General features: G+C 44.1%; 1 protein-coding gene across 2 annotated transcripts in view; it reads right to left on the bottom strand.

Moving 5' to 3' along the window:
* BRE (brain and reproductive organ-expressed (TNFRSF1A modulator)) overlaps window positions 1-24,852 on the bottom strand; it is a 746,464-nt gene that overhangs the window by 13,254 nt on the left and 708,358 nt on the right. The window contains exon 12 of one of the 2 annotated variants that reach the window (XM_006835177.1): window positions 21,769-21,840. The exons of the other annotated variant lie outside the window; for it this stretch is intronic. Within the exon in view, the coding sequence (XP_006835240.1) occupies window positions 21,798-21,840 (43 nt within the window). The 3' untranslated portion in view covers window positions 21,769-21,797. The remainder of the gene's footprint in view (window positions 1-21,768; window positions 21,841-24,852) is intronic. 2 annotated transcript variants of the gene reach the window in all.

Raw genomic sequence — 24,852 nt, forward strand, 5'->3', positions numbered from 1 at the left:
GAGAGGTGCCCAAGCCAACAAACATATGAAGAAATGTTCACGATCACTAGCCATTAGAGAGATGCAAATCAAAACAACAATATCGTCTCATACCAACAGTTAACAGTGAAGTTCAAAAAAGCAGAGGACAATGAATGCTGACAAGGATGTGGAGAGACTGGGACCCTCCTACATTGCTGGTGGAACTGTAAAATGGTCTATCCACTCTGGAAAATGGTATGGCATTTCCTCAGGAAGTGGGAAATAGAAATACCTTATGATCCATCAATTCCTCTACTTGGTATAGATCCACAAGAAATACAAGCCAGCACACCAGTAGATATATGCACATCAATGTTTATTACAGCACTATTCACAACAGCAAAATGATGGAGACAGCCTAAGTGCCCATCGATGGAATGGATAAACAAACTCTGGATGGATAAACAAACAATGGAATGAATAAACAAACACACAATGGAATACTATGCTACCTTGAAGAATAAACAAAACAGCTCTTAACATGATTGAACCTTGAGGACATTATGCTGAATGAAATTAGGGAGTCACAAAAGGGCTAATATTGCATAAGAAAGACCATCATTGTAAAAGCTTAAGAAAAGATGTCCAAACTAAAAGAAAAAATTTCTTTGTTGTTTACCAGGGTTGGAAGGGAGGGGACAGACAGTAAGGCACTGGTTAAGGAAGAGACACATCATAGTTCAGGTGATGGGTAGGGCAAAATACAAGGAAGGGGAGGGCAATACACAAGAAGGGGAATGGGGTACAAGAAAAAGGAAGATAGGGGATCACTATGCAGGTTTGTATGGGCTAATGAAACACAGGTAAATAGTGATGTGTACTCAATACTGGAACAACAGGGGTCTGTGATACAGGGATTAAGGCATAGTCTTCTGAATGGGTAAAAGAAGGGAAATAATGTTAAGATGCTTGACTGTCTTGTGGATATTGGTTTCCTTTGCCTACTATTATAAAATAAGACATTTGCGTGGGATAGAAAAGAATATCATGAAATATTACAGAAAGCTTTTAAGTCTATCTTCAGCTTATAATTGATTGGAGTACCTTAAAGGGGTTCTAGGATTTGCCAGTGAAATAGGCTTCTTGTTAAGCCTTTATAGAGTATGGGGCCTTAGGTGGAATTCTGAGTCCCATCCAGAACCTTCTGAGGTGAGACATTCCCACTTGAAAGGACATGCAGACTTACCTAGAGCAGCTAGAAGAACAGAAGATACTTCTTGAAAGAAAGACCAGCAGGGGGGGTGGGGGGGAAAGCAAATTGTTTGGCTATTACAAAAACAAGAAAGCTGTTCACCTGGGAGCCATCAAGGCAAGCCATCAAGCATCAAGGCCCTCCAGCACAAAATCCCTTCTAAAACTAAAGCTTAAAAGGCACATGAGCAGGCTTGTAAGGTTGCTGGTGACCGAGTTGGTCTACTTGTGAGTAGAAGTGGGAGAAATTCAGTAATGAAGACATGGGCTAAGTTCAACCATAATCCATAGACTCTTGTTGATCTTGAGAGAAAAGAGGAAGGGCTGGTTGGTCCGAAGTTTAGGGAGACCTGGGAACTCCTGAGCCCATGGACAATGACCTAGCCACTGGGGACTAGAGCCGAGAGTGAAGAGTCCGGCTGATAGGAAGTGGGGAGAGGTGTGCAAGAACGCCCAAACTTGCAGATAGTACCCATTTTGACTTAGCCTCAATATCTTGATGATCAGAATTGAACTAGAGGAAGAAGTATGATACAGGAAGCAAGTGTAAATTGATATAATTTGATGAACTTGACCTTTGCTTATGGATGCCAACAAAGAGGGAAGGAGTCTTTACATCAACGATCAATCAATCCTATCCCCTCAGTACACAGGATTGATAGGGACGGACAACTTAGACATTGGCTACATAAAATGGGGATGAGGGGCTATAAAGGCACAAAGTGATTGGCATATAAATTTACAAGAGGGAGTTTAGTTTCAGAGTGAGTGGGTGGGAATGTAGAATTCCCACTGAATAGTTTTCATCTTGTCTAGATAGGTTTGGTAAATGGAGATGGGGATAGGATTCAATAGTGAGTTGTTATCATGACTAATTGTGACTGTCACAAATGTAAAGTAGAAGATGTGAAACAAAAAAGGGGGAGTAGTTAATCTTATATTCCAGGAACAGAGGACTCTAGGACCATCAAGGGAGAAGAGCACAAGCGGAATACGGAACCCTATCCAGAGAAGCAGTGACACCAGAGATGGAGGCAGAGATGAGGACATGGAGAGAGGGAACAGCTGAGGACTCTATACTCATGCAAAGAGAAAGGCTGTATGCTGGTGGCCAGGAGGCTGGCTTTGCAAAATGTGCCCTTTGGTTGTTTAAATGGTTATATATTTCTGCGTGTTTTTGTGTACATCAAAAAAAGAGAGGAGGGAATACAGGCAAATACCGATGGCGTCTGAGGGGATTGTAATCATTGCAGTGAAACAAAACATGATTGGCTGGGTGCAAAACTGATATTCTTGCAAGTAAACTATCACTCAATTCACAATAAAAGCTTTTTTTAAAAAAAAAGAGAGGTGCCCAATGTCACCTTGACTTAGGGCCAGTATTCTTGCTGCAACAGGACCATGTTGGAGAGACCTTGTGGTCTTGCTGCCTTCAGCCTCACTGACTTTGTTGTTGTTGTTAAGTGCCATCGAGTCGGGTCCGACCCATAGCGATCACTGACTTGGGACCTTTTATTTTCCAACAGCCTAAACAATTGACTTTTTCTAAGACAGGATTCAGTAATTTCTTTCTGGAAATATGAAAATGGTTTTCTTTGGGCAATTGTAGGATGGGTCTTATGTTATTTTCTAGAGTCCGGCCAACATGGTGGTGGGTGCAGCGGTTCCAGGACACGACCCCCACTGTCAGAAAGTCAAGGACACATAACTGGAGTCAGGGGTCATTTTTCTGCAAATAGAGGCAATTTCCAACACATCTAAGGCTCGTTTCTTTTCCTAGTTTCTTCTGCAGCTGTGACTTCAACTGGCACATGTTCTTAATCAGTCATATGAAAATTGAGTGTGGTCTGAAAATCAAAGCAATCCTGTAAACAGTGTAAGACAAGTCCGCTAATCATTCCTCGTGGTCTCGCCTTGTCCTCATTGTCCTAAACCACCACTGTAAATACTGACTCACTTGGGGCTGCTCTCCTCATGTCAAAGGGGTCACCCTTACAATAGGTTCTCTCAGAGAGATCTGGTTCTATTTCAAAGCCCTTTGCCCAAACCTTCCAAAGGCCCCTGTGATGACTGTCCACCCAACTCTGGGTACTTGGTGGGCAGCGACTGGCATGATGGGAGCTTATTTTGTCGCTAGGCCTAGGGCGATGGCAGCTGGGCTCACTGCTGTAGGCTTTAGGAACAAACGAGTGGCTGTAACTGGTACAGGCACACAGTCCTGTTACATGCACCAACCCTTGAGCTGTCCTGGTTTGTGTTTTGGGGATTCAGATTTGCAAAACAAGGAAATTAATACACTTGAGCTGCAAAGACTTGATAACATACTGGGAACATAATATATGCTCATAGCTTCAACAGAGGCCCTTCACTCAGCTGGAATCAATCTAGCCTCCACAGGCTTTCCTAGACACTGGGCCTCCCACCTAGGGCAGCCCAGCAGTGGTCTGCCTCGAGTAGGAGATGTTTGAATTCATGTCTAGACTACATCTTACACAGTTTGGCCTCCTTGCAGTGAGAAGGCCGAGACTGGAATCTCAGTATGTATTTAATTAAATCAAATGCTTTAGGAGGACTTCAAACTGACCTTGAGGTCCAGAGTTTATCCTAGAGCACCACACCAGGACTGATATCTGGTTCCAGCTAAATCATACATAAAAAATTATAAAAAAAAACCTGTTAGGGATTCAACTGTGTCCCCCAAATCTATGTGTGGCTATAACCCCGTTTGGGACTGGCTTGTCTTTGTTATGTTAGTGAGTCAGGATTAATATAGGATATATCTTGGGTCAATCTCTTATAAAATATAAAAGGAGCAAATTGGGCAAGCAGTTATAATTGTTAAGTGCTGTCAAGTGGATTTGGGTTCATAGTGACCCTGTATAGGGTTTCCAAGGAGCAGTTGGTGGGTTTGAACCACCAACCTTGCTGTTAGCAGCCAATCATCATGGGAAAAGGAAAGCAGAGCCAGGAAAGTTATAATGGTCCCTCTGATATGACATAAGGGAGTCCTGGTGTGGTGCTGTGGGCTAATGCACTGGACAGCAAAGTTGGTTTGAATTGCAAGGTCGATGATTCAAGCTCACCAGCCACTCCTTGGAACCCCTATATGGGGTTTCTATGGGTTGGAATGGACTTGACAGTACTTAACAACAACAACAATATGACATAAAGGAGTCCTAGTGTGACGCTTAAGGAGCTCTGGTAGCGTAGTGGTTATGAATCGGGCTGCGAACCTCATGGTCAGTGTTTTGAAACTACCAGCTGTTCCGTGGGAGAAAGATGAGGCTTTCTACTCCCGTAACGATTTACAGCCTTGGAAACCCTGTACAGGGTTGCTATGAGTTGGAACCGACTCCATAGCACAAAACCAACAAGCAGTATGATGCTTATTTGTCTTCCTATCTGTGTCAGCCAGGAGTATCCTCTGCTCATTCTGCCCAGGTTCCTGCTGAGGACCATGTGGATGCCTCTGCAGAGCACAGGGGTCACTCAGCAGTCCAGACCAGGAGGGGAGCCACTCTGCACCTCACCTGTTGGGCTGGACTGCTGGGGAGAAGTAGGCTGCCTGTACAATGGTGGTGAGTCACCACCAAAATCACAGATCACCTTCCACATCTTAGTCAGTAAAAGGGGAAAAACCAAAAACGGCCCTCAAAGAGGAAGTGTCCAGGGCCCCAGCAGAGCTGTCCAGCTGTCCAGGCCCTGGTGAGCTGCCCTCCCTGAACTTTACCTCCTGCCTCCACTCAGCTCCACTAGGCATCATCCCCTCCTGGGGCTGAGAGGACACTTAGGGGTTCAACTCTCTGGGTCATAAAACAATCTTCTCCTCCCCAGAGAGGTCTCTCTAGGGCTTTTCGGTGTTGTTTGCCTGGTTGTAAATTTGGTTTTTCCCACTAGGCTCTCAGTGTCTGGAAGTTGTGGTTCATGTCTCCACAGCTTGTTGGCTTTTGGGAACACCCTTTGCCACCTCAGTCCTCTGGGTATTTGCCCTCCTAGCTGAGTGCTCACACACAGCCCTTGAATATCTAAGGGGAGGGGCAGCAAGAATGGTCTGTGGTCCCTCTGTCTTTGCTTCTAACCTTCCTGACCCATACCTGAAATAATATCCCCAGATGTCTGGCTTTCTGGGCTTACAGCAGGAAAACCAGCAATTCCAAATGAGAAAACGATTCAGTGGAGAGAACGTTCAAAGTCTACCCTCCCTGCCCAGTGCAATGACCTTCTGGAGACAATAGTCTTAAGGGAATGGAGCAATTCTCACAGTGAGAACTTCAGGCAGGTTATGCAGGCCTGGGAGCGGTGGGCAATTCTACAGCAGGCTGGCAGGAGGCAGGGGAGGATGCTGAGGCACTGAGATGGTGGGGAGGAGACCCACCTACTTTGGCGATCCCCTAAGTTCACTCCATCTACATGAGCCCAGGGCCCTTCTCTGCTGTCAGCAGTTGTGTGCCCCTTACAGGGAGGGCAGGAAGCAGGGAAGGATGGCCATACAACGTGGATAAATGACATGCAGACGTGGTTTAAGGCAGATGGCTCAAGTGGTGGGTTCTAACCCATGCATGTATCATGAAATCAACTGAAAATCATATGAAATCACATAGATTCCAAGTGCATCACATGAAGCAAAGGAAGACAATTTGGTGAAACTTTTGTTTCTGCTCTAGACATTGGATTGGAGTATAACATAAATGTCTTCTGTGGATTGTGGTTAAAAAAAAGTCTGAAAGCCAGAGTAGAAGGGAAGGGAGGTACCTCCTAGATGCTAGATACAGTGTTCTTTGGTATCACACATAATTACATGAGCCTACTTAACATGGCTACCTCGTAGTAGGTAGTAGGATCTCAGTTTTTGCCAATGAGAAATCTACAATTCAGGAACACAAAGTACCTTTCTAAAAACGGCACAGCTAATGGGAGGCAAAGCTACTTACTGCCTGAGTCCAGATGCGCATTCTTCCAACAGCACTGTGCTTTTCAGTGATTAAGTCGGGTGGGGGGACCTGGGCCCCACTGTATGACACTGAGTCATTTATTGTGAGGGAGTAAGATAGATCATTTCTAAATATTTTTATTTGGTTATTCTTCCTCTTCTCTCTCACTGCACCAACACCATTTTAGCTGTATTTTAGTCTCCACCATGAAAACTTACTGGAATGCTGACTGCCCAGTAATGAATCTGGCGTTACTTATTGCCAACCCTCATTATATTCACATCTGTTCTTACAAGAGCCCCCCTAAATGGCCCTCCCACTTGTAGGGGTCTGTGGAAATGTTCACTGGCTGGCCCTTTGGCCCTTAGCTAGGACTGTGTGACTTTTAAGCAGAATTATGGCTGTGATGTTGTTACTGTTGTAAAGTGCCATCGAGTCAGTTCCAACCCATAGCGACCCTGCATAGGGTTTCCAAGGAGCAGTTGGGGAGTTTGAACAGCTGACCTTATGATTCAAACCAACTTTGCAGTCCAGCGCATTAGCCCACGGTGCCATACCAGGGCTGTGATAGGAAGGGACAAAAAGAGTGACCTCCCTCTCACGTATCCATTTTGTTCCTGGAAGAACTAATTCACCCAAATGAAAATGAGGCCCACTCTGAGTGTCAAGGAAAGGAAAGGAATGACTTGTGACCGAGGCAGGCTTCTCATTTTGTTGTGTAACCTTGAATAAACCACTGCGCCCCTCTCTGTCCCCAACTTCCCATTTGCGAAGTAAAGAGGTGGATTCTAAGGTCACACCCAGGTCTAACATACTATTTTCCATTATTATTATTATTACTATTACTTTGGGACCAATCCAAACACATTAGCTAGAGACAGTTTCTTAAGCGGAAGCAGTAATGGACTGTGCTTTGTGAGACGGTTCCCTCAAAAGTCTTAACAAGCATTGTCAGAAAGACTACACATGCCTGTTTCTTTACATCTCCCCTTTGTCCCAGATCTTGGAACCCCAAGATTGGATGGCCACCTTCCTTCATCTTCAAACTAGCAGACAACAAGCATCCATTCATTCACAGCTCCTGTACTGGTGGCAGGACCCTGGTCCTCAGGGGACACATAAATCATTGGCTCCCAGGGCAGAGGGCTGCCTGCTAATCTTGGGTAGATGATGGCATGTGAGTGGCTTTGCTCTCATAGCCATGGGTCCAGCCCTCCTTAGCCCACTCCTTCTTGAATCAACCAGAGCACACTTTCTGTCTGGCGTCTGCCTTCTTTTCTGCTCAGAGCTATGTCGGGCATTATCTAGCAGGCCAGACGTCTAGCACCTTTAATGACAATAATAACAATTTGCATTTATACAAGGCCTTTCATCGGTGTATCTTAAAGGGTACCACAAACAATAATTAATTCCCCTTTGCAACACTGGGAGCTAGTTAAGTAGGAGCCCCTTTACTTTGCAAGAAAATCAGCTGGCCCTAGGCCATGCAATATGTTGGGGGCCTCCCTCCCTACCTGTCACAACCTAGCCACCCTACGGCCTGGCATCAGCATTATGCCCTGCACAAGCCGGCTGCCACCAACCATATTCCACAGCCATTTGTACTGCCTTGGAAGCTTCATAGCATGGACTGTTGAGCCTCTCACTTGGTACTTTTGGTCTATGTGATGCTGTAGGATAAGCACTGGGCTGCTAACTGCAAGGTTGATGGTTCAAACCCACCAGTCACTCCTTGGAAACCCTATACAGGGTCACTGTAAGTTTGAACCGACTCAACGTCACTTAATAACAACAAGTGTATACTTTAAGGAGGTCTGATGCTGTAGTGGGTTACATGCTGGGCTGCTAACCAAAAAGTCAGCAGTTTACATCAACTACTCACTCCATTAGGGAAAGATGAAGCTTTTTGCTCCTTTAAAGATTTGCAGCCTCGATGGCACACAACTATCACCACCACTACCAGTCTAGACTTAAAGTGTAGAGAGCTCATTACTTGAAAGCATGTTCTTCCTTCTCTTGAACTAACATCTGTCCCTTTCGAACTCTTACCCGAGTCCCAATTCTGCCCTCTGGAACAAAACAAGCCTACAGAAGCTGTCTGGGGTTGGTCGATAGTTAATATCTCTTGTCTCCTTGGTGGCTTAGCAACTAGCATGCAGATGGTGATGGCACCTGGAGGCCCTGACCACAGTTCTAGGCCCCAAGGCCAGGCTGCCCAGGGTCTGCCCAGCTGTAAATGCAGCAGTTCTTGAGGCCTTTCTTTTCCTTCTGATGTAGCTACCTGAGACATCTGTGCCCATTTTGGGGGGTTGTGCCCAATAACACAGAAATACCCCAATTTTCTGTTGAATGATATGCTGACTAACTGAAAGAATATTATCCCCTTCTAAATCTTTCTAAGCACTGGACTGCTAACTGCAAGGTCAGTGGTTCAAACCTACCAACCTTTCCTCAGAAAACCTATATAGGGCCACTGTGAGTTGGAACCCACTTGAGAGCAACAACGAATCCTTCTAAAGTTGCTATGTTTACGTAACAACTGTCAATTGCACGGACTTGTCTTTGGAGATCAAGCCAGATAATAATCCCTAATTTTTTGGTTTGTTTGTTTTTTTAACCCTACTTAATCAGAATAAGAACCGACTCGACAGCACATAACAACAACAATAACAATCAGAATAAATATTTGGTACTAAGCTTGATAGAATGCACTGATTGCTGAACTGGGAAATAAGACACAGCACAAGGAGCTTCATGGCCACTCTCTTCTCCAAGGAGTTTGCACCAAGGGAGGACTCTGGACTAGGGTGTGTGGGAGACTGAGGGGATCCTGAAATCCTTTGCTATGTTTACTTTCTAAAAGCTAGGTCTCCTGGGGAAATCAACTACTTCCTAGAGTGATTTCTGGGTCCTAGCTGGCAGGTTTATGCCTAAGAAGACTCCCAGCCCCAACCAAGAGTACAGTGTTTGTTGTTAAGTGCCATTAACCCTACACACAATAGAACAAACCACTGTCCAGCCTGTCCAGTCCTGCGTCATCCTCACAACTGTTAAGCTTGTTCCCATTTCTGTTGTCACTGTGTCTGTCAGTCCATCTCCTTGGGGGTCTACCTCTTTTTTGTTGTCCTTCCACTTTACTAAATATGATGTTGTTCTGTAGAAACCGGTCCCTCCTGATAATGTGTCAATGTTTCAGTGAGATTTTTCTTACAGAGGTTTCCAGAAGGAATTTTGAGTGTTGTGGTGCAGTAAACTACTTCATATGACTCTTCCAGCCATAGTATCTGTTAACTTCAACCAAACTACTTTTTTCTGAGTCTGTGTAAGAAAAGGTAGGAGAAGATGTTGGGATTTAGTTGTGAATGATTGTAAACAGGTTTAACTGTGTAAACTTGTAACTCTAACTTGGTTATAAAATGAGGCATCTCAGAAGCAGGAAGGAGGATCTCACTGCTATCAAAGAGAGAGACCCAGGAGTGGAGTACATCCTTTGGACTCTGATCCCTCTACATGTAACCTCCTCAACCCAGGGACAGAAAGCTGTGACAGTGGAGGGGTGGCAGAGGAGCAGCTGCAGCAGAACCAAGAGTCAGAGCAGGTGGGCTCCCTGCCCACAGAGTAAGTAAAGCTGAGTGTCTTCGGGCAGGAGAGTGGTGTGTGGAATAGGGTGCCTCCAAGCACTTAGTTAAGGGAGCTAGGTTTGCTGATGCAGGAAGCTAGAGCCAAGTTCTTTCAGATTGAGGCTTCTGGTGGAGTGGTGGATCCTGTGGGCATTTATCAGCAGCCCTGAAAGAGCTCTGTAACATTACCCAGGCAAAAAGAAGATTGGGTTTGTGTGAGCACGGCTGAGGAGAGGCTATCCTGAACATTTTCTGATCTGACATTGTAATCTATTAACTTCCATAAGTTCTGGTGTAGCACTGTAGGATAAGCACTGGACTGCTAACCCATCAAACCCATCAGCAACTCCTTGGAACTGACTCAATGGCACTAACAACAACAATAAATCCTATACTGTGACTATGGTATCAGAGTTCTGTGTGGCCATGGCAATGAATTATTGAGCCCAGCAGAGTAAACAGCTGTGGGAGGGATGGCTTTGGTGCTCATTTTTTGGCTAGTACATGTTAAAGGTTACAGTTTTTCTAAAACCTGTCACCCTATGCACATGAGGCTTGCCTTTGGTTTCACAAGATTCCTACTCTCTGGCCTAGGCTCAGGGTGATCATTTTGGGCTTGGATTTGGCCTGGGTCATTCATCTGGAGGAAACATGGGGGGTGGGGGTGGGGGAGAGGTGGGGTCTCTTGTTATCATTCTGGAGTAAGGAGCACACCCTGCCACCATTCCCTCTATGATTCAGGAAGGAACTGGAATTCAAATATGGAGCCATTACAAGCTGTATGTCTGTGGAAGATTTCTTAGTCTCCTGAGGTCTCACACAGCTCTCTGGACTCGGTCTTCTTACTGCTGGTAGTCAACCAATCACCTGTTGCCATCAAGTCAGTTCCAGCTGATGGCGACCCATGTGTATCAGAATAGAAGTATGCTCTGTAGGGTTTTCAGTGGCTGATTCTGTGACAGCAGGTTGTCACACTGACAGGGTCTTCGGTGCCTTTGTGGTCACTCAGGCTTGTATCAGAAGAGTGTCCTGCTGAGCCCCGCCTCTGCAGTGGCCACAGCAAACTGCAGCTAAACCCCCAGGAACCTGGGATTGGTTGGCTGCCAGCAGTAAGAAGACCAAGTCTGTGTGTTCACAGCCACAAGGGATCCCTCCAAGCTGTGAGACTGTGAGCCGTCCTCACACTGCAGCACATTAATGGGTGCCAGGACATCCTCGTCTCTGGGGCTGCTGGAAGCTCCAAGCAGAGCTATCCTGCTGTTGGCCAGCAAGGCCCTGGGAGAGGACTCCACAGTTTTCTAGCACTCCAGGTATCAGGCAGGACTGCTGCATCTGGGTACACAGTGTCGGCACTGAACTAAGGCATCTGAACAAGGGAGCAAGAGTGGACTGAAAGCTAGCCTAGCCCATGCTCTGCTTGGCAAACTGTGTGGTTTAGCAGAGATTCCTGCCCAGAGAAAAGAACACATTTCCTCTACCCAAAGTTATCAGTCAAATTCTGCACCCACCCAAAGAGATCACCTTTGTCTAATTTTCATGAAACTTCTTTATGGGCCCATGGGCCCTGATATGAGGACCATTCAATTCGGTGTTTGTAGATTCCTCTTGAACATCTAGTGCATGAGTATGGGTGTAAAGAATTCACTGGGGTACAAACACCATCCATTAGACCCTGTTTGGAATGGGTTTGTGTGGAGAAGATTAGAGAGAGTTCTTTAGGAGTTTCTGCATTTTTTTTTCAGGCGTTTTCAGGGCTCTTTTCCTGCTTGTCTCACTGCAGCCCAACTTCTCCAATCCTTTTAGTTGCTCCTCCCCCACTTCAGGGCTCAGACTCAGAGACTAAGGCAAACACAGACAGATGGGGTGGAGTAGAACTCTGACAGCCTCAGAGTTATAAAGTTGACAAATCAGTGTTCTCTTCCATGTGGGTGTAAATGGGTCCCACCATAGCCCATCCCACTGAATGCACTCAGATCTAGGCTGGTGGGTGTCTTTTCCCCAAAACTGGTGTAAACTACAGGTGCTAGAGTCATTAGACCAATTAACAAATAGGTGGGGGATTCAAAAGTTTCTGGGAAAAGGGAATGAAAATAGAATGGAATTTTTCCAGGAATTTTTTGGAGCCCCCTTATACACACAAACAGAAAAACAAGCCACTTAAAATACAACAAAATGAGCCCTTTGTAGATTCCAACAAACTCAAAGCATGCTTTGCATTGCTAACTACTATAGGGGAGAGAAAGGCCCCTTTTCATTTAACCCTTCATTAGTTACTTAAGGAGTTTGTCCTGTAAAAGAACTTCCACAAATTCAAACGCTATAAAACAGAGAATTTGGAGAACTTTATAGATCACATCTGGGGCATTGGTGATTCAGTGGTAGAATTCTCACTCTCCACGCAAGAGACCTGGGTTCCAATCTGCCCAGTCCTGTGTCAATTCCATGATCAGTTGCAGACTGGACTATTGTGGTCCACAGTTTTTCATTTGCTGTCTTTTGGAGATGGATCACCAAGCCTCTCTTCCTAGTTTATCTTAGTCTGGAAGCCCTGCTGACAACTGTTGAGCATCCTAACAACATGCAAGCCTCCACTGACAGATGGGGATGGCTGAGGTTAAGGTGCCACCGAGTTGGCTCTGACCCACACTGACTCTGTGCACAACAGAATGAAACACTGCCCAGTCCTGTGTCATCCTCACAATTGTTGCTGTGCTTTATTTAACCCACTGTGGTAGTCACTGTGTCAATCCATCTCATTGGGGAGCTTCCTCTTTTTCTCTGACTGCCTACTTTGCCAACCATGATGTTCTTCTCCAGGGACTGGCTCCTTCTGATAATATGTTTGATGTATGACAGATGAAGTCTCGCCATCCTGGCTTCTAAGGAGCAGTATTCTGGTTGCACTTCTTCCAAAGACAGATTTGTCTTGTTCTTCTGACAGTCCATGATACTTTTAATATCCTTCTCCAACACCATAACTCAAATGCATTAATTCTTCTGTTATCTTCCTTATTCATTGTCCAACTTTCACATACATATGAGGTAGCTGAAAATACTATGACTTGAGTCAGGCAACCATTAGTACTCAAACTGGTGTCTGCAGATTTGACTCATGCAAGACATAATTTGATTTCTTGATTGCTCTTTCTATGAGTATAGATTGTGGATCCAAGCAAAATGAAGTCTTTGACAACTTCAATCTTTTCTCCATTTATATGATGTTATTTACTGGTACAGTTGTGAGGATATTTTTGTTTCTTTACATTAAGGTGCAACCCATAGTTCAAGTCCTCTTAGTTTCCAGCAAGCAAGGTTGTACCATCTGCTTATCACAGGTTGTTAATCAGTCTTCCTCCAATCCTGATACCATGCTCTTCTTCGTATAATCCAGCTTCTTATATTATTTGCTTAGTATACAGACTAAGTATAGTGAAAGGATACAACCTTGGGGAACACCTTTCCTGATTTTATCCTCTTGTTCTGTTCCAACAACTACCTGTTGGCCTAACTACTGGCCTATGTTCTTCATGAGCTCAAATCAGTGTTCTGCAATACCCATTCTTCACAATGTTATCGATAGTTTGTCATGATCCACAGTCAAAAGCCTTTACATAGTTGATAAAGCACATGCAAACATCTTTCTGGTGTTCTCTGTTTTCAGTCAAGAACCATCTGACATTAGCAATGATATCCCTCATTCAACTCCCTCATCTGGTTCCAGCTTGAACTTCTGTCAGTTCCCTGTCGCAACCATGTTTCTGTTGCAAATGTGTCTGAATAATCTTCAGCAAAATTTTACTTGCTTGCAATATTAATGGTATTGTTGAATAATTTCCACATTTTGTTGGGTCACTTCTCTTTGGAAGAGGAACAAATATGAATCTCTTCCAAATGGTTGACCAGGTAGTTGTCTTCCAAATTTCTTGGCATAGATGAATGAGAGCCGCCAGTGCTGCATCAGTTTGATGAAAGATTTTCACTTTGTATTCCATCAATTCTCAGAGCCTTGTTCTTTGTCAGTGCCTTCAGTGTACCTTGGACTTCTTTCTTCAGTATCATTGGGTCTTGATCATATGCTACCTCTTCAAATGAGTGAACAACAACCATCTCTTTCTGGTACAGTGATTCTGTGTATTCCCTCCATCTTCTTTTGATGCACTGAAGGCACTGGCAAAAAAACAAGGCTCCAGGAATTGATGGAACTGAAATCTTTACTTTGTCTTCTCAAGCCTTTGAAAATTTCTGTTCAGGTCTTTTATGTCCTGATTCAATGAGGCTCATAGTAACATAGGACTTCCAAGACTATAAATCAGACAGCCTCATCATTCTCCCCAAAGCAACCATGTTGTTGTTGTTGTTGTTAAGTGCCGTCGAGTCGGTTCCGACCCATAGCGACCCTGTACAGGGTTTCCGAGGGTGTAAATCTTTACGGGAGTAGAAAGCCTCATCTTTCTCCCGCGGAGCGGCTGGTAGTTTCAAACCGCTGACCTTAAGGTTCGCAGCCCGATTTGTAACCACTACGCTACCAGAGCTCCTTAAAGCAACCATAGATATATGCTAATAAGTGGGTATGGTTGTGTTCTAATTAAACTTCATTCATAAAAATAGGAAACTGACCAGATTTGGTCTTTGGACCAAACTTTGCCAGCCCTTTAGCTAGTATAACCTTTTCATTTACAGAGGAGAGGTAAAGGGACTTCTCACAGTTACATGGTCATTTGGTGCCCATCCAAGGCCAAGACCCTGGTCTATGGGGTGATGGGAGGAACAGAGGTGCAGTTCCAGCCCTCAGTGCCACCAGTGGAGAAGGTCAAAATGACCATTCGGGTAACTGGAAATTTTGACTAGCATATTGAACCATACCAGGTTCAGAGAGGCCCAAGAAACACGTGGAAAATCACAGGTTAAAGTCTATCATAAAGGTCTGGGAAAGACAACCTGCATCTCCAGCTCAGCCTGCAAAAATGTCACCATGGTTGTACCCTCATAAGTATGTGTTGCTAAGCCGCAAGTCACCAATTACACCCAGGCACAGTAAAGAGCTGGGAAACAGGGAAACAAGGAACTGGGAAGCCACTGGCACTTGTCTGTGAACAATATGAGAAGAAAACAGCAAATTCAGTTTTTCCAGTCAGCAGCTAGTCAAACACCTAACATAAATGTCCAGAGAGGACAAACCCTCTAGTCCAGGGCTGAGAACAGGTCATTTTGGCTGTCAAGCATTTTCCCAAAACAAGTTTTCTTGGTCTCATGACAGGTTGTGGCAAGAACAAGAAAATAAAAAGAGTGGAAGATCCCATGATTGCTGCTCCAGGCTTCCACGTGGGCTGGCTCTGCCTGCACGGTCAGGTTTGCTCTCAGAGTGTTCGGATAAAGCTGGTCTTAGGGTTAATACCACTTTGTCGGTGACACCATTTCATAAAGTGATTCCTCTAAGAACTCTCTGGCAGCCAGATAATCATTCTCGACTGAAAGGAATAGGCCAAAGTCACTCTTAAGCCCCAAGGCACTGTTCTGCTCAAACATATGCCCTGCTTTATTTTAATTTTCACCTCATGTTATATGGACAAATTATTCCCCTGAAACTGAGGCTAAAAGCTATCTGTTTTGAGGTGGATTTTTCCATCTCAACCACAGAGCACTTGGTTAGGGTGGGGCAAAGGGATCGTTGAGAAGGCACTAATGGGGAAGGCCAAGATCAGGCTAGACTTAGGAAATGCTATTAGCTCCCCCCCCCCCCCCCCCCAGCCACGGTCTTGCTCTTAGGGGCTTAACAAACTTTGCCTGAAGCAAAGGATGAGTCAAAACTTAAAGCTGAGCTTGGCAGTGTCAACATACACGCAATAAATTGGAGGTCTGGAGACTACTTACAAGTAATCCAGAGAGAGGATTCAGACATTAACCACACAGGTTTGCTGGAGTTCTCAGACCCCCTAAATTATTACTGGGAAGCCCAAGGTAGCAGCTACTATAAGAACTAGATTTAAGTCTGGGTTCGGATTCTGAACGGCTGTGTGAGCATGGGCCAAGTGCTTACTTTCTCTGAATCTCCTCTGTAAAGAAAATCTTCCATGGAATCTTTAAGTTGGCTGATTAAGTGTATCTGTCCAGAAGCAGAAAAGCCCAGAGATAGTAAAGGCTGGTTGGTATAAGACATCATCCCTACTCCCACTCCCAAATACACACACTGGGACCCACCATCATTTAACATCTTTACCCAGGAAGTGATCTGCTCCTGAGAAGTCAGCCATTAAAAACCCCATGGAGAGAAAATGCAGCACAAAAGTTAAAACATAAAAAGACCAGGCTTACTGGTCAGGTAGACTGGTGGAACCTGGAGATTACAGCCCTTGGAAATCCTTTTGGATTTCCAAGGGAACTCACCCTTATGGTTCAATTCTCAGTCAAGCAATCATGTATGCAGCAGGGACAATAACACTAGCGAAGTACTAACATCATACATCAACCATTCAAGTACAAATGTGCAGCATTTTCCTAAGGACAAAATCCAGACAAGTTGGGAAAGACAGAGGAATGAAAACAAGAACCACAGGGAGCAAGTGGGATAAATGATGTTACGTGGAGGGGATTGCAATCACTGAGATGAAATCAAGGGCATGATTTCATGAATGTAAACTGATGATCTGCTCTGTCACCTCCACTTAATTTACAATAAAAAGTAAAAAAATAAAACCTTAAGGAGCATAGTTCTACTCTGACAAATATGGGGTTGCCAGGCATCAGAATTAACTCAGTGGTAAGTGATTTGAAGACCTATTGTGTGGGGCATTTACTATCTGAGAAAGAAGGCAGGTGAGCCTCCTGCTCCAAACATATACACAGATTGTTGTGATTAAATTCGGGCTGCTCCTCAATATAGGACGCTCAATTAAATTTGAATTTCAGATAAATAACAAGTATCCTTTTAGTATATCCTGTGGTGCTGGAGGATAAGCACTGGACTGCTAACTGCAAGGTTGCCCGTTCTAAACCCACCAGTCGCTCCTTGGCAATCCTATACAGGGTTACCAGGAATCAGAATCACCTCGACGGCACTTATCACCACCAACAAATATTACATGGGGCATGTTGTTGCTGTTAGGTGGTGACAAGTTTCTTCCAACTCATAGTGACTCTATGCACAACAGAACGAAACACTACCCGGTACTGCACCAACCTAATGATCATTGCTACACTTGAGCCCATTGCTGCTGCCACTGTGCCAATCCATCTTGTTGGGGGGTCTTCCTCTTTTGTGCTGATCCTGTATTTTACCTAGCATGATGTCCTTCTTCAGGACCTGGTCGCTCTCAATAATATGTCCAAAACATGAGAGATGAATCTCACCATCCTAACTTCTAAGAGCGTTTTCGCTGTACTTCTTCCAACACAGATTTGTTTGTTCTTCTGGCAGTCCATAGTACTTTTAATCATCTCCTCGAACACTGTAACTCAAATGAATCAATTCTCCTACGGTCTTCTTTATTCACTGTCCAACTTTCACATGCATGTCAAGCTATTGAAAATATGGCTTAGGTCAGGCACATCTTAGTCTTCAAATTGATTTCTTTGCTCTCGAACACTTTTAGGAAGTCCTGTACAGCAGATTTGCCTAATGCAATACATTGCTTGATTTCTTAACTGCTGCTTCTGTGAGTGTTGACTGTGGATCCAAGCAAAATGAAATCTTTGATAACTTCAATCTTTTCTCCATTTATCATGGTGTTATTTATTTGGCATATCTATAAGAAAATACTATTGATTGTAGCAATCTTAACTCTGGAGAACAGGAGCAGATCTCTGGAAACCCTGGCCACTGAGGTGCAAAGAAAGGGTGAAGGGACCATTTGCTTATAGTGTTTTACCAGTATGCTGGTATAACTTAAACTTTTCATGGCCTTTCTTAATATTTTTAAGGTCAAGAAGGCTCTATTATGATTATATGTCTCCACACAGGTAGCTTATTGTAATTTAAGTAAAACCTTACTGTATGCATGAAAACCATCAAATGTCTGGCAGCATGACAGTCAGTAACAACAGACGCCATAAATAGAACATCAACAGTATGCAAGCACATTTAAGACTCACAAGCCCTACATGAGGGAGGATGCTCATCCTCATATACAGATGGAAAAACCACAGAGGTAAAAAATTAACTAGACAGTTCCAGGATATGAGTTCTGATTGGTCTGGTTCTAGAGCTGATACCCCCTTGCCCTGTGGAAGCCCGCTGCCCCACTCTTTTTGTTCTCTTTGGCTTCATCTACTTCTACGACCTTCTGTGGACACTGGTATAGCTGGATCCTCTGGGCTGCTGGGCACTGCTTCCTCTGGAAGAAGTATCCTCCTCCATCTCTGCACACTCAAACCCTACCCATCTTCTACCTGTCAGCTTCCTGGATCCCAGAGATTTTCCTCTGGGCTCCTGCTCTACTTGACTCTCATGTTACTTGTGTCACTACCTTATATGAGAGTTATTTGTGTAGAATTTTTACTTTACCCTAGTTCAGTGAAGGCAGAGACGGTCTTGGATACATCCAAAAAATGGTGCCTGATACCTACTCTGAATTCCATAAACAGCTGCTAAATTAATGAATTAGTAAGTGGGAAAAGTGCTGATGATCTGGGCTAAATCGAATCAGAATGTCTGCTATTTCAAATCCACATGGGACTATGCCAATGCTGAGAGTCAATCAACCAAGGCAGAAAGTCTAGAAAGCTGAGCTGAGCTGCTCAGAGAATTTGGGATAACTCAGGCAATAAACCTGAGGAAAGGCGGCAGCACAGTACAAGAGCAGAACGTCATCTAAAAGTTAGGAAGTCTGAGGCATAGCCTCAGGTCCTACATTAAGGTACTCTGTGAGTTAGGACAGGTGATTTTATTTTGCTGGGCCTTAGCTTCATAATCTGTAAAATAAGTGCAATAGCAGTACCTATTTCATAGGACTAGTATAAGAACTAAAGGAGTTGAAATATATAACGCATTTATGTAAGTACATAATAGTATTTATCATCATCATTAGTTAAAACATGAGCAAGATGGACTGTATGGTCCACTATCATTTATTTCTAGAAAAATAATGTTGTTTTTCCTTTACTTGCATGCTCATGCAAATTTTACTTTTCTGGATAATTGGAATAATAGTTTAAGGATTATCCAATCCAATATGATCGCTCAGTAATGGAAAATTTGGGTTTTCAGAAAGAGTCACACATCCTCCCACTTTTGATGTGTAGTTAATCTACAAGTAGTTACAGAGTAGTCAAGGAAGTCCCATTGTCAGAATGGAATCTCAAAATCAATCAACAGGCTGTATACTTGAGGCTCTTCCTGGTATATGTTTGTGACTTTGTATATACTCTTACAAGTTTGCTGAATGAATTACTAGCAATAATTTACCATCAGCAACACACAGCATGGTGACTTCCTATATACTTTGTGGTAAGTTTTGGGAAGTCTGATTTTAACATCATAGCTGTTCTAAAGCTTGTTCTACTGTTGGCCATGGATTCCTACTAGCACCTCTGCCGTGACCAGCCATTACACACAAGCAGGTGAACGACTTCCCCTCGCTTGTCTCTGGATTAAGGGTTACCCTGGATCACCACTGCCTCACTTCTGTTTTCTTGGCTTCCATTTTCCATTAAGCATGACTAAGCGCCAGAGGGTCTGTCTGTCTGGGAAGACAGGAGTCACTGGAATTTTTCTGTCCTCTTCTCAATGTGCAGCCTTCCCACTGGTTCCAAGGCAGCTGTGAAGTGACTGTTCCATTACAAACCCCTTTTCCTCTTTTGCCCACAGACCCTACTCATAAGTTTTTGACTTAGGAACATTTGCCTTCTCTTAAAGGTACTCAGAAGCAAATCTTTAGACTCTGAGATGTTTTTACCCAAGGATAGATAACTTGGGCTTTTTCTATATAGGAGCACAATAACCATGAGAAGAAGGTGTGCATGCCAGGCCACTCCATGGGTAGGTGGGTGGGCACAAGTATGCCAGCATGCTAACCCTTGGCTCCACTGTTCTGTTCCTCTGAACAAAGGAACAGAAAACAGAGCAATCTCTGGAGTTAGAGGCAGCTTAGGCTGGGTCCTGGACCAGTAATCAGGGGATAGGGTTCTAATCTTGTTACTGTATGGGCTTGAACAAGTTCTTTGAGGACATGAAAATGTTGCCAACACTATGGCAACCACTGTGCTGAGGTTTTATGTCAATTATTTCATTTCTACCACAGTGGGCAAGGCTTACCCTACTCAGACTTGGATGTACTAGATGATCTCCTAAAGCTCCTCCAGGTCCCACATCCTGATTCTGGTCCACCACGGCCATGCTTACCCTCCTAGGATGCACTCATGCCTAGATCACCCAACTCAGCTCTGTTGTTGGCTGTTGACTTTGCAGGTGACTGGACTGGGCAACTGCCCACTACTATCTTCTCCCTGTTTTTGCTCATTTATGTAAATCCTGCACTTTTAACAACTCAAGAGTCAAGTTCACTGTCACAGGTGGCCCTGCACTGAATGATCTGAAAACAGATAAGGCAGAGTCCCCCTTTCTGTCAAAGCAAAATTTTTGCTTGCCATGAATGATCTGCCTTGAATGGATGGTCCTGCTTGCTCTTCGATGCTTTTCTTTTTGCTAGAATCCAAGCCTTAATAAGAAGTGACTAGAAACAAGCAACTGGGCCCTCCCACCTTGGCTGGACTCCACATCACACATGGCAGCCCTGAGCACCCCTGGCGGCACCTGTCAGAAAGCAACACGCACATCTGAAAAGTCAAGCTTCATTCCCAAGAAGTTGTTTTAACTTGACATCTGAAAATGTACTACATCTAGAATTATTTTACTGGGTGTGTGTTCAGGGCATATGTGTGCACTTTCTGCAACCGAAGTGTTCTATAAATATCAGATATGGGTTGTTCCAGAAAGCATCACGTACAGAGTGTACTTAATTCTATTTAGTAATGTTTTCAATTTGTGTCTGACCTCTGGCAACAGAGATGGAATTTTCTAAACACGAATAAAAAGTATGCTCAGCTACCTTAAACACAATTCTCACTTTAACTCCCAGAGCTATATTAGAGCTCCGCAGCCACCAAGTTCTAGCTCACTACCCAGAACGAATGCGTGTCTTCCTCAAGATCACCCAGCAAATGAATAATGGTGCCTAGACGAGACCCAAGCCTCCTAGCTCCCAGGTCATTATTCTCTTCATTCTCTTCATTTACTGCACATGTTTCCTTTCAACTCTGATATCATTAATAAACATGCTTCTACTTTGGTATGCTGTAAGAATCCAAAACCAGCTCCTCTACCCTTTTCTTTCTGACTCTATAAGGCATCTGTATATTTTTCCAAGAGAGAAAATATGTGATTATGACACACAAATAAGGAACTAGTTGCTTGGTTATCACAAACATGCTCCCAATGGCCGGGAGGGGTAGTCCCAGCTCAGGCCAGAGTGCTCAGTCATTCTTCCAAAAGGCGAATGAATTTCCCTGACACAGGTGTGTTGCTCTTCCAGCTACTCTTTCCATGTGCTTTCCTGACAAGCCAAGTTCCCAGCAGTTTCTTCTGGCTTACATGTCTGAGGCCAGAAAGTAAACCCTAACACAGTTTTCCACTTCCACTGAGAGAGCAGGATGAGCAGGAGTTTCCTCTTTAAAACATCCCATCAAAGGAGCCAAGCAAGAGGAGAATCAAAGGAAGCCAGGAACACAGCCGGAGATTCTGGAGCAAGATGGTCTGAGGGGTCCTGCTGAAACACCCTAACCTGCTACCCTTCCTCAGGGGAGTGAGGCAGTTGAGGGGCTGTGAACTCAATGCCTGGTACGGCCCGGCCCGGCCCAGCCCGTCTGTGCAGACTGGAAAGCTAGTATAGTAAGCTCAGTCCACTGCGGAATGAGGGCTGTGTGCACGGTAATTGATGGCCAAGCTTTTAACAGAGCTTATCACTTCACAGCAACAGATGTCAGGTTCTCATAAAGAACATGTTCTCTCTGACCTACGCAATTTGGAGAGGATGCCTGGATGTCAGGCAGCTCTGGATTCCTCCCCATCTCGGTTTTTCTCTCTTCTAAAAGGGAAAAACAAACCAAATCCCTTGGAGATACCGTTCAAAATGATTCTCAGAGCTCAAGGAAGCAATAATTCAGGTTATTTATTGGTTTATTTTTCTCTTCACAGTCTCTAGATTTCTAAACCCCATGAGAAAAATCCCAGGAGGACCGGTGAGTCTGCACATGCCAGCAGCCCAGGGCTTGCAGGAGAACTGAGGCCAGGGCAGCCACAGCCTCCCCCAACTCCTCTCTCAGCAACCCCTCACTGGCCCCCTTACTGCCCTCTCAGGGGGCTGTGCTGGCCTGTGCCTGGAAAATTCCCTCTTCTTTCCTGAGGGGAGTTCTGTGGAGATGAGGCTGGGATTTTTTAAAAGAGAACTACTTCTAGGAAACTCAGGGCAAAATAAAAGAAAACCCATGAATCATAGCAGTAGTTGGATTTGCAGGTTCTGTCACTATGACCTGACCCTAGAGAGGCCCCCCGGGGGCAGAGCTCTGTGGGAGCCCAGCACTGGTTGTTCTGCCCACTTCAGCCAACTACCATCTCTCCCAGAACAGCTTTGTTTGGCAGCTGCACCCCCTTGCAATGGGGAGTGTGGAAGGTGAACAAGCACAGCTGGCCACAATTCTTGCTTTCCTGGTTGCCCCCCTACCCCGTGGGTATCACTTGGGAATTCCAGGAATAAAGACAGAGTTGGAGAGGGGTGGAAAGATGTGGAAAGCAGTGGGAAGGAAGAAGAGCATCACAGAGTCCTTTTGCATCAGCGTTTTCCTAGCACGGAGCAGGTATGGTGCTTCCCATTTCCAAGCTGCCTCAGCTATAGCTCCCTCTGCCTGGGGACCAAGCCCAGGGATTCACAGAGAGACCTGACTCCATGACTGCATCTTAATGGAACCAAAGGACCTTTCAAACTGTTTTAAGGAGCTACCAAGGAGGGAGTGAAGAAATTAAAGATTAGTTCCTGGAGAAACAAACACATAAAAATAAGTTCACAGAACAACCACATACACTTCAAGAGTAGCCCTTCCTGGCCCCTTCTAAGGCTTCTGGGCTGCTGCAGATGGTGCTCTGAAGAAGTCTTTAGAACTGGGATTGCCACATTGTGCTCTAGAGAGTCCCAGGGTCCAGATATGCCTTGGAGGCCACCATAAGGTTGGAGACTTCTACCCCCATTTTTTTTTAATCAAGAGAAGCAAATTTCTTTTTATCTGTGTTATTTACAGGACAAAATGCATTAGACTGGTTTAGAGTTTGACAGCTAATGAGAAATTTGAGGAAAACAGTGTTTTGGGCAATACTAGAGTCTTACAAATGAAAAAAACAATTCAATAGTCTAGAATGTGCAATTAAAAAAAATCTTAACAGAGAAAGTTAGGCTGCGAAGACAACTGGATGGCAAGTAATACAAGTGTGCGTGGAGAAGAGCAACGTATGGGAAGTTATAAACTGCTTTGGGAGTTTGGACAGGTTTCTAAATAAGAACATACCATCTCCTCTGACCTTGAGGCAACAAGAGAAACAACAAATGGTTTTCGGCGGTTCATGATGAATTGCTTCCATGTGTTGACTGGGAAGCTATTTTGTGCAATATTCTTTAGTAATTCCATTTATATGATGGATTTAATGTGTAATGAGACTTTGCAGTAACTGGTGTGGGGGGGTTAAATTTTATTCCGAGAACCCACTCAAATTTCTAGGACCAATGTGATGCTTTACACTAGTACAATGAAGCCAAAGAAAAATCATTCCACCTAATTGTAGAATCGTCAGGCTAAACAGGATTACATTTTAGTCTGATCCATTCCTCTATACAGGTCTACAGTTATGCTCCAAATACCAAGTATTTTTTTTTCTTTTTTAAAAGTAATGGTTACTTTTATGTAGAATAAAAATCAGGAAGATAGAATTGTTCCATTTTTTAAACTAGCTGTGTCAACACCGAGAAGACAGTCACAGGGAATGGTAGCCCACATGTAAGGACGTCCTAGAATTTTACAATCTCTGGCCAGATCACTCAGGTGGGGGCATCATTTATTGGGGTACATGTAAAGGTATCATTGTTGATTCTGCTGTCTTTTCATTAGAAATCTCCTTTTCCCCTCTGGGGATGATCATTGTTGTTGTTGTTGTTATGTGCCGTGGACTCGGTTCTGACTCATAGTGACCGTGCACAGGGTTTCCGAGGCTTTAAATCTTTACGGGAGCAGAATGCTTCGTCTTTCTCCCGCGGAACAGCTAGTAGTTTCGAACTGCTGACCTTGCAGTTCGCAGCCCGATTCATAACCACTACGCTATCAGAGTTCCTTAACATTTATTAAATGCTAACCATATGCTGGAGTCCTGGTGTGGCACTATGGATTAATGAGCTGAACTGCAAAGTTGGCTTGTACTGCAAAGTCGGCGGTTCAAGCTCACCAGTCACTCCTTGGAAACCCTGTACAGGGTAGCTATGGGACAGAATTGACTCGACGGCACTTAACAACAATAACAACCATATGCTAGACTTTGCATTAGACAATATACCTACATTAGTTCATGTAGTAAGCAGAATTCTTAGATGGTGCCCAAGATTCCCCATCTCCTGCTATACGAGGGGGCTTCAAAAGGTTTGTGAAAATGAAATGAAAAGATAATGGAATTTTTCCACAAACTTTTTGAAGCCCCCTCATACGTGTCCTATATAATCCCCCAAACTATGAATACAATTGATATCATTCCTGATTGTTGTCATTGCTTTTAAGTGCTGCTGTGTCAATTTCAACTCATAGTGACCCTCTATAGGGTTTGCAAGGAGTGGCTGGTAGATTTGATCCACCAACCTTACAATTAGCAATTCAATGCTTATCCTATAGTGCTACACCAGGATTCCTGTGATTTGGATATGTTATATGGCACATTTGGTTTTAAGAAAGGGAGATTTAGTGTGATGGGCCTGACTTAATCACATGAGCCCTTTAAAGCTAGGTACAGAGTTTAGAGACAGGGAAACCAGAGATTTGAAACATGAAATTATTCAATGAGTTGGTTT

Source organism: Chrysochloris asiatica, unplaced genomic scaffold (genome assembly GCF_000296735.1).
Source record: "Chrysochloris asiatica unplaced genomic scaffold, ChrAsi1.0 scaffold00016, whole genome shotgun sequence".
NCBI classification, from domain to species: Eukaryota; Metazoa; Chordata; class Mammalia; order Afrosoricida; family Chrysochloridae; genus Chrysochloris; species Chrysochloris asiatica.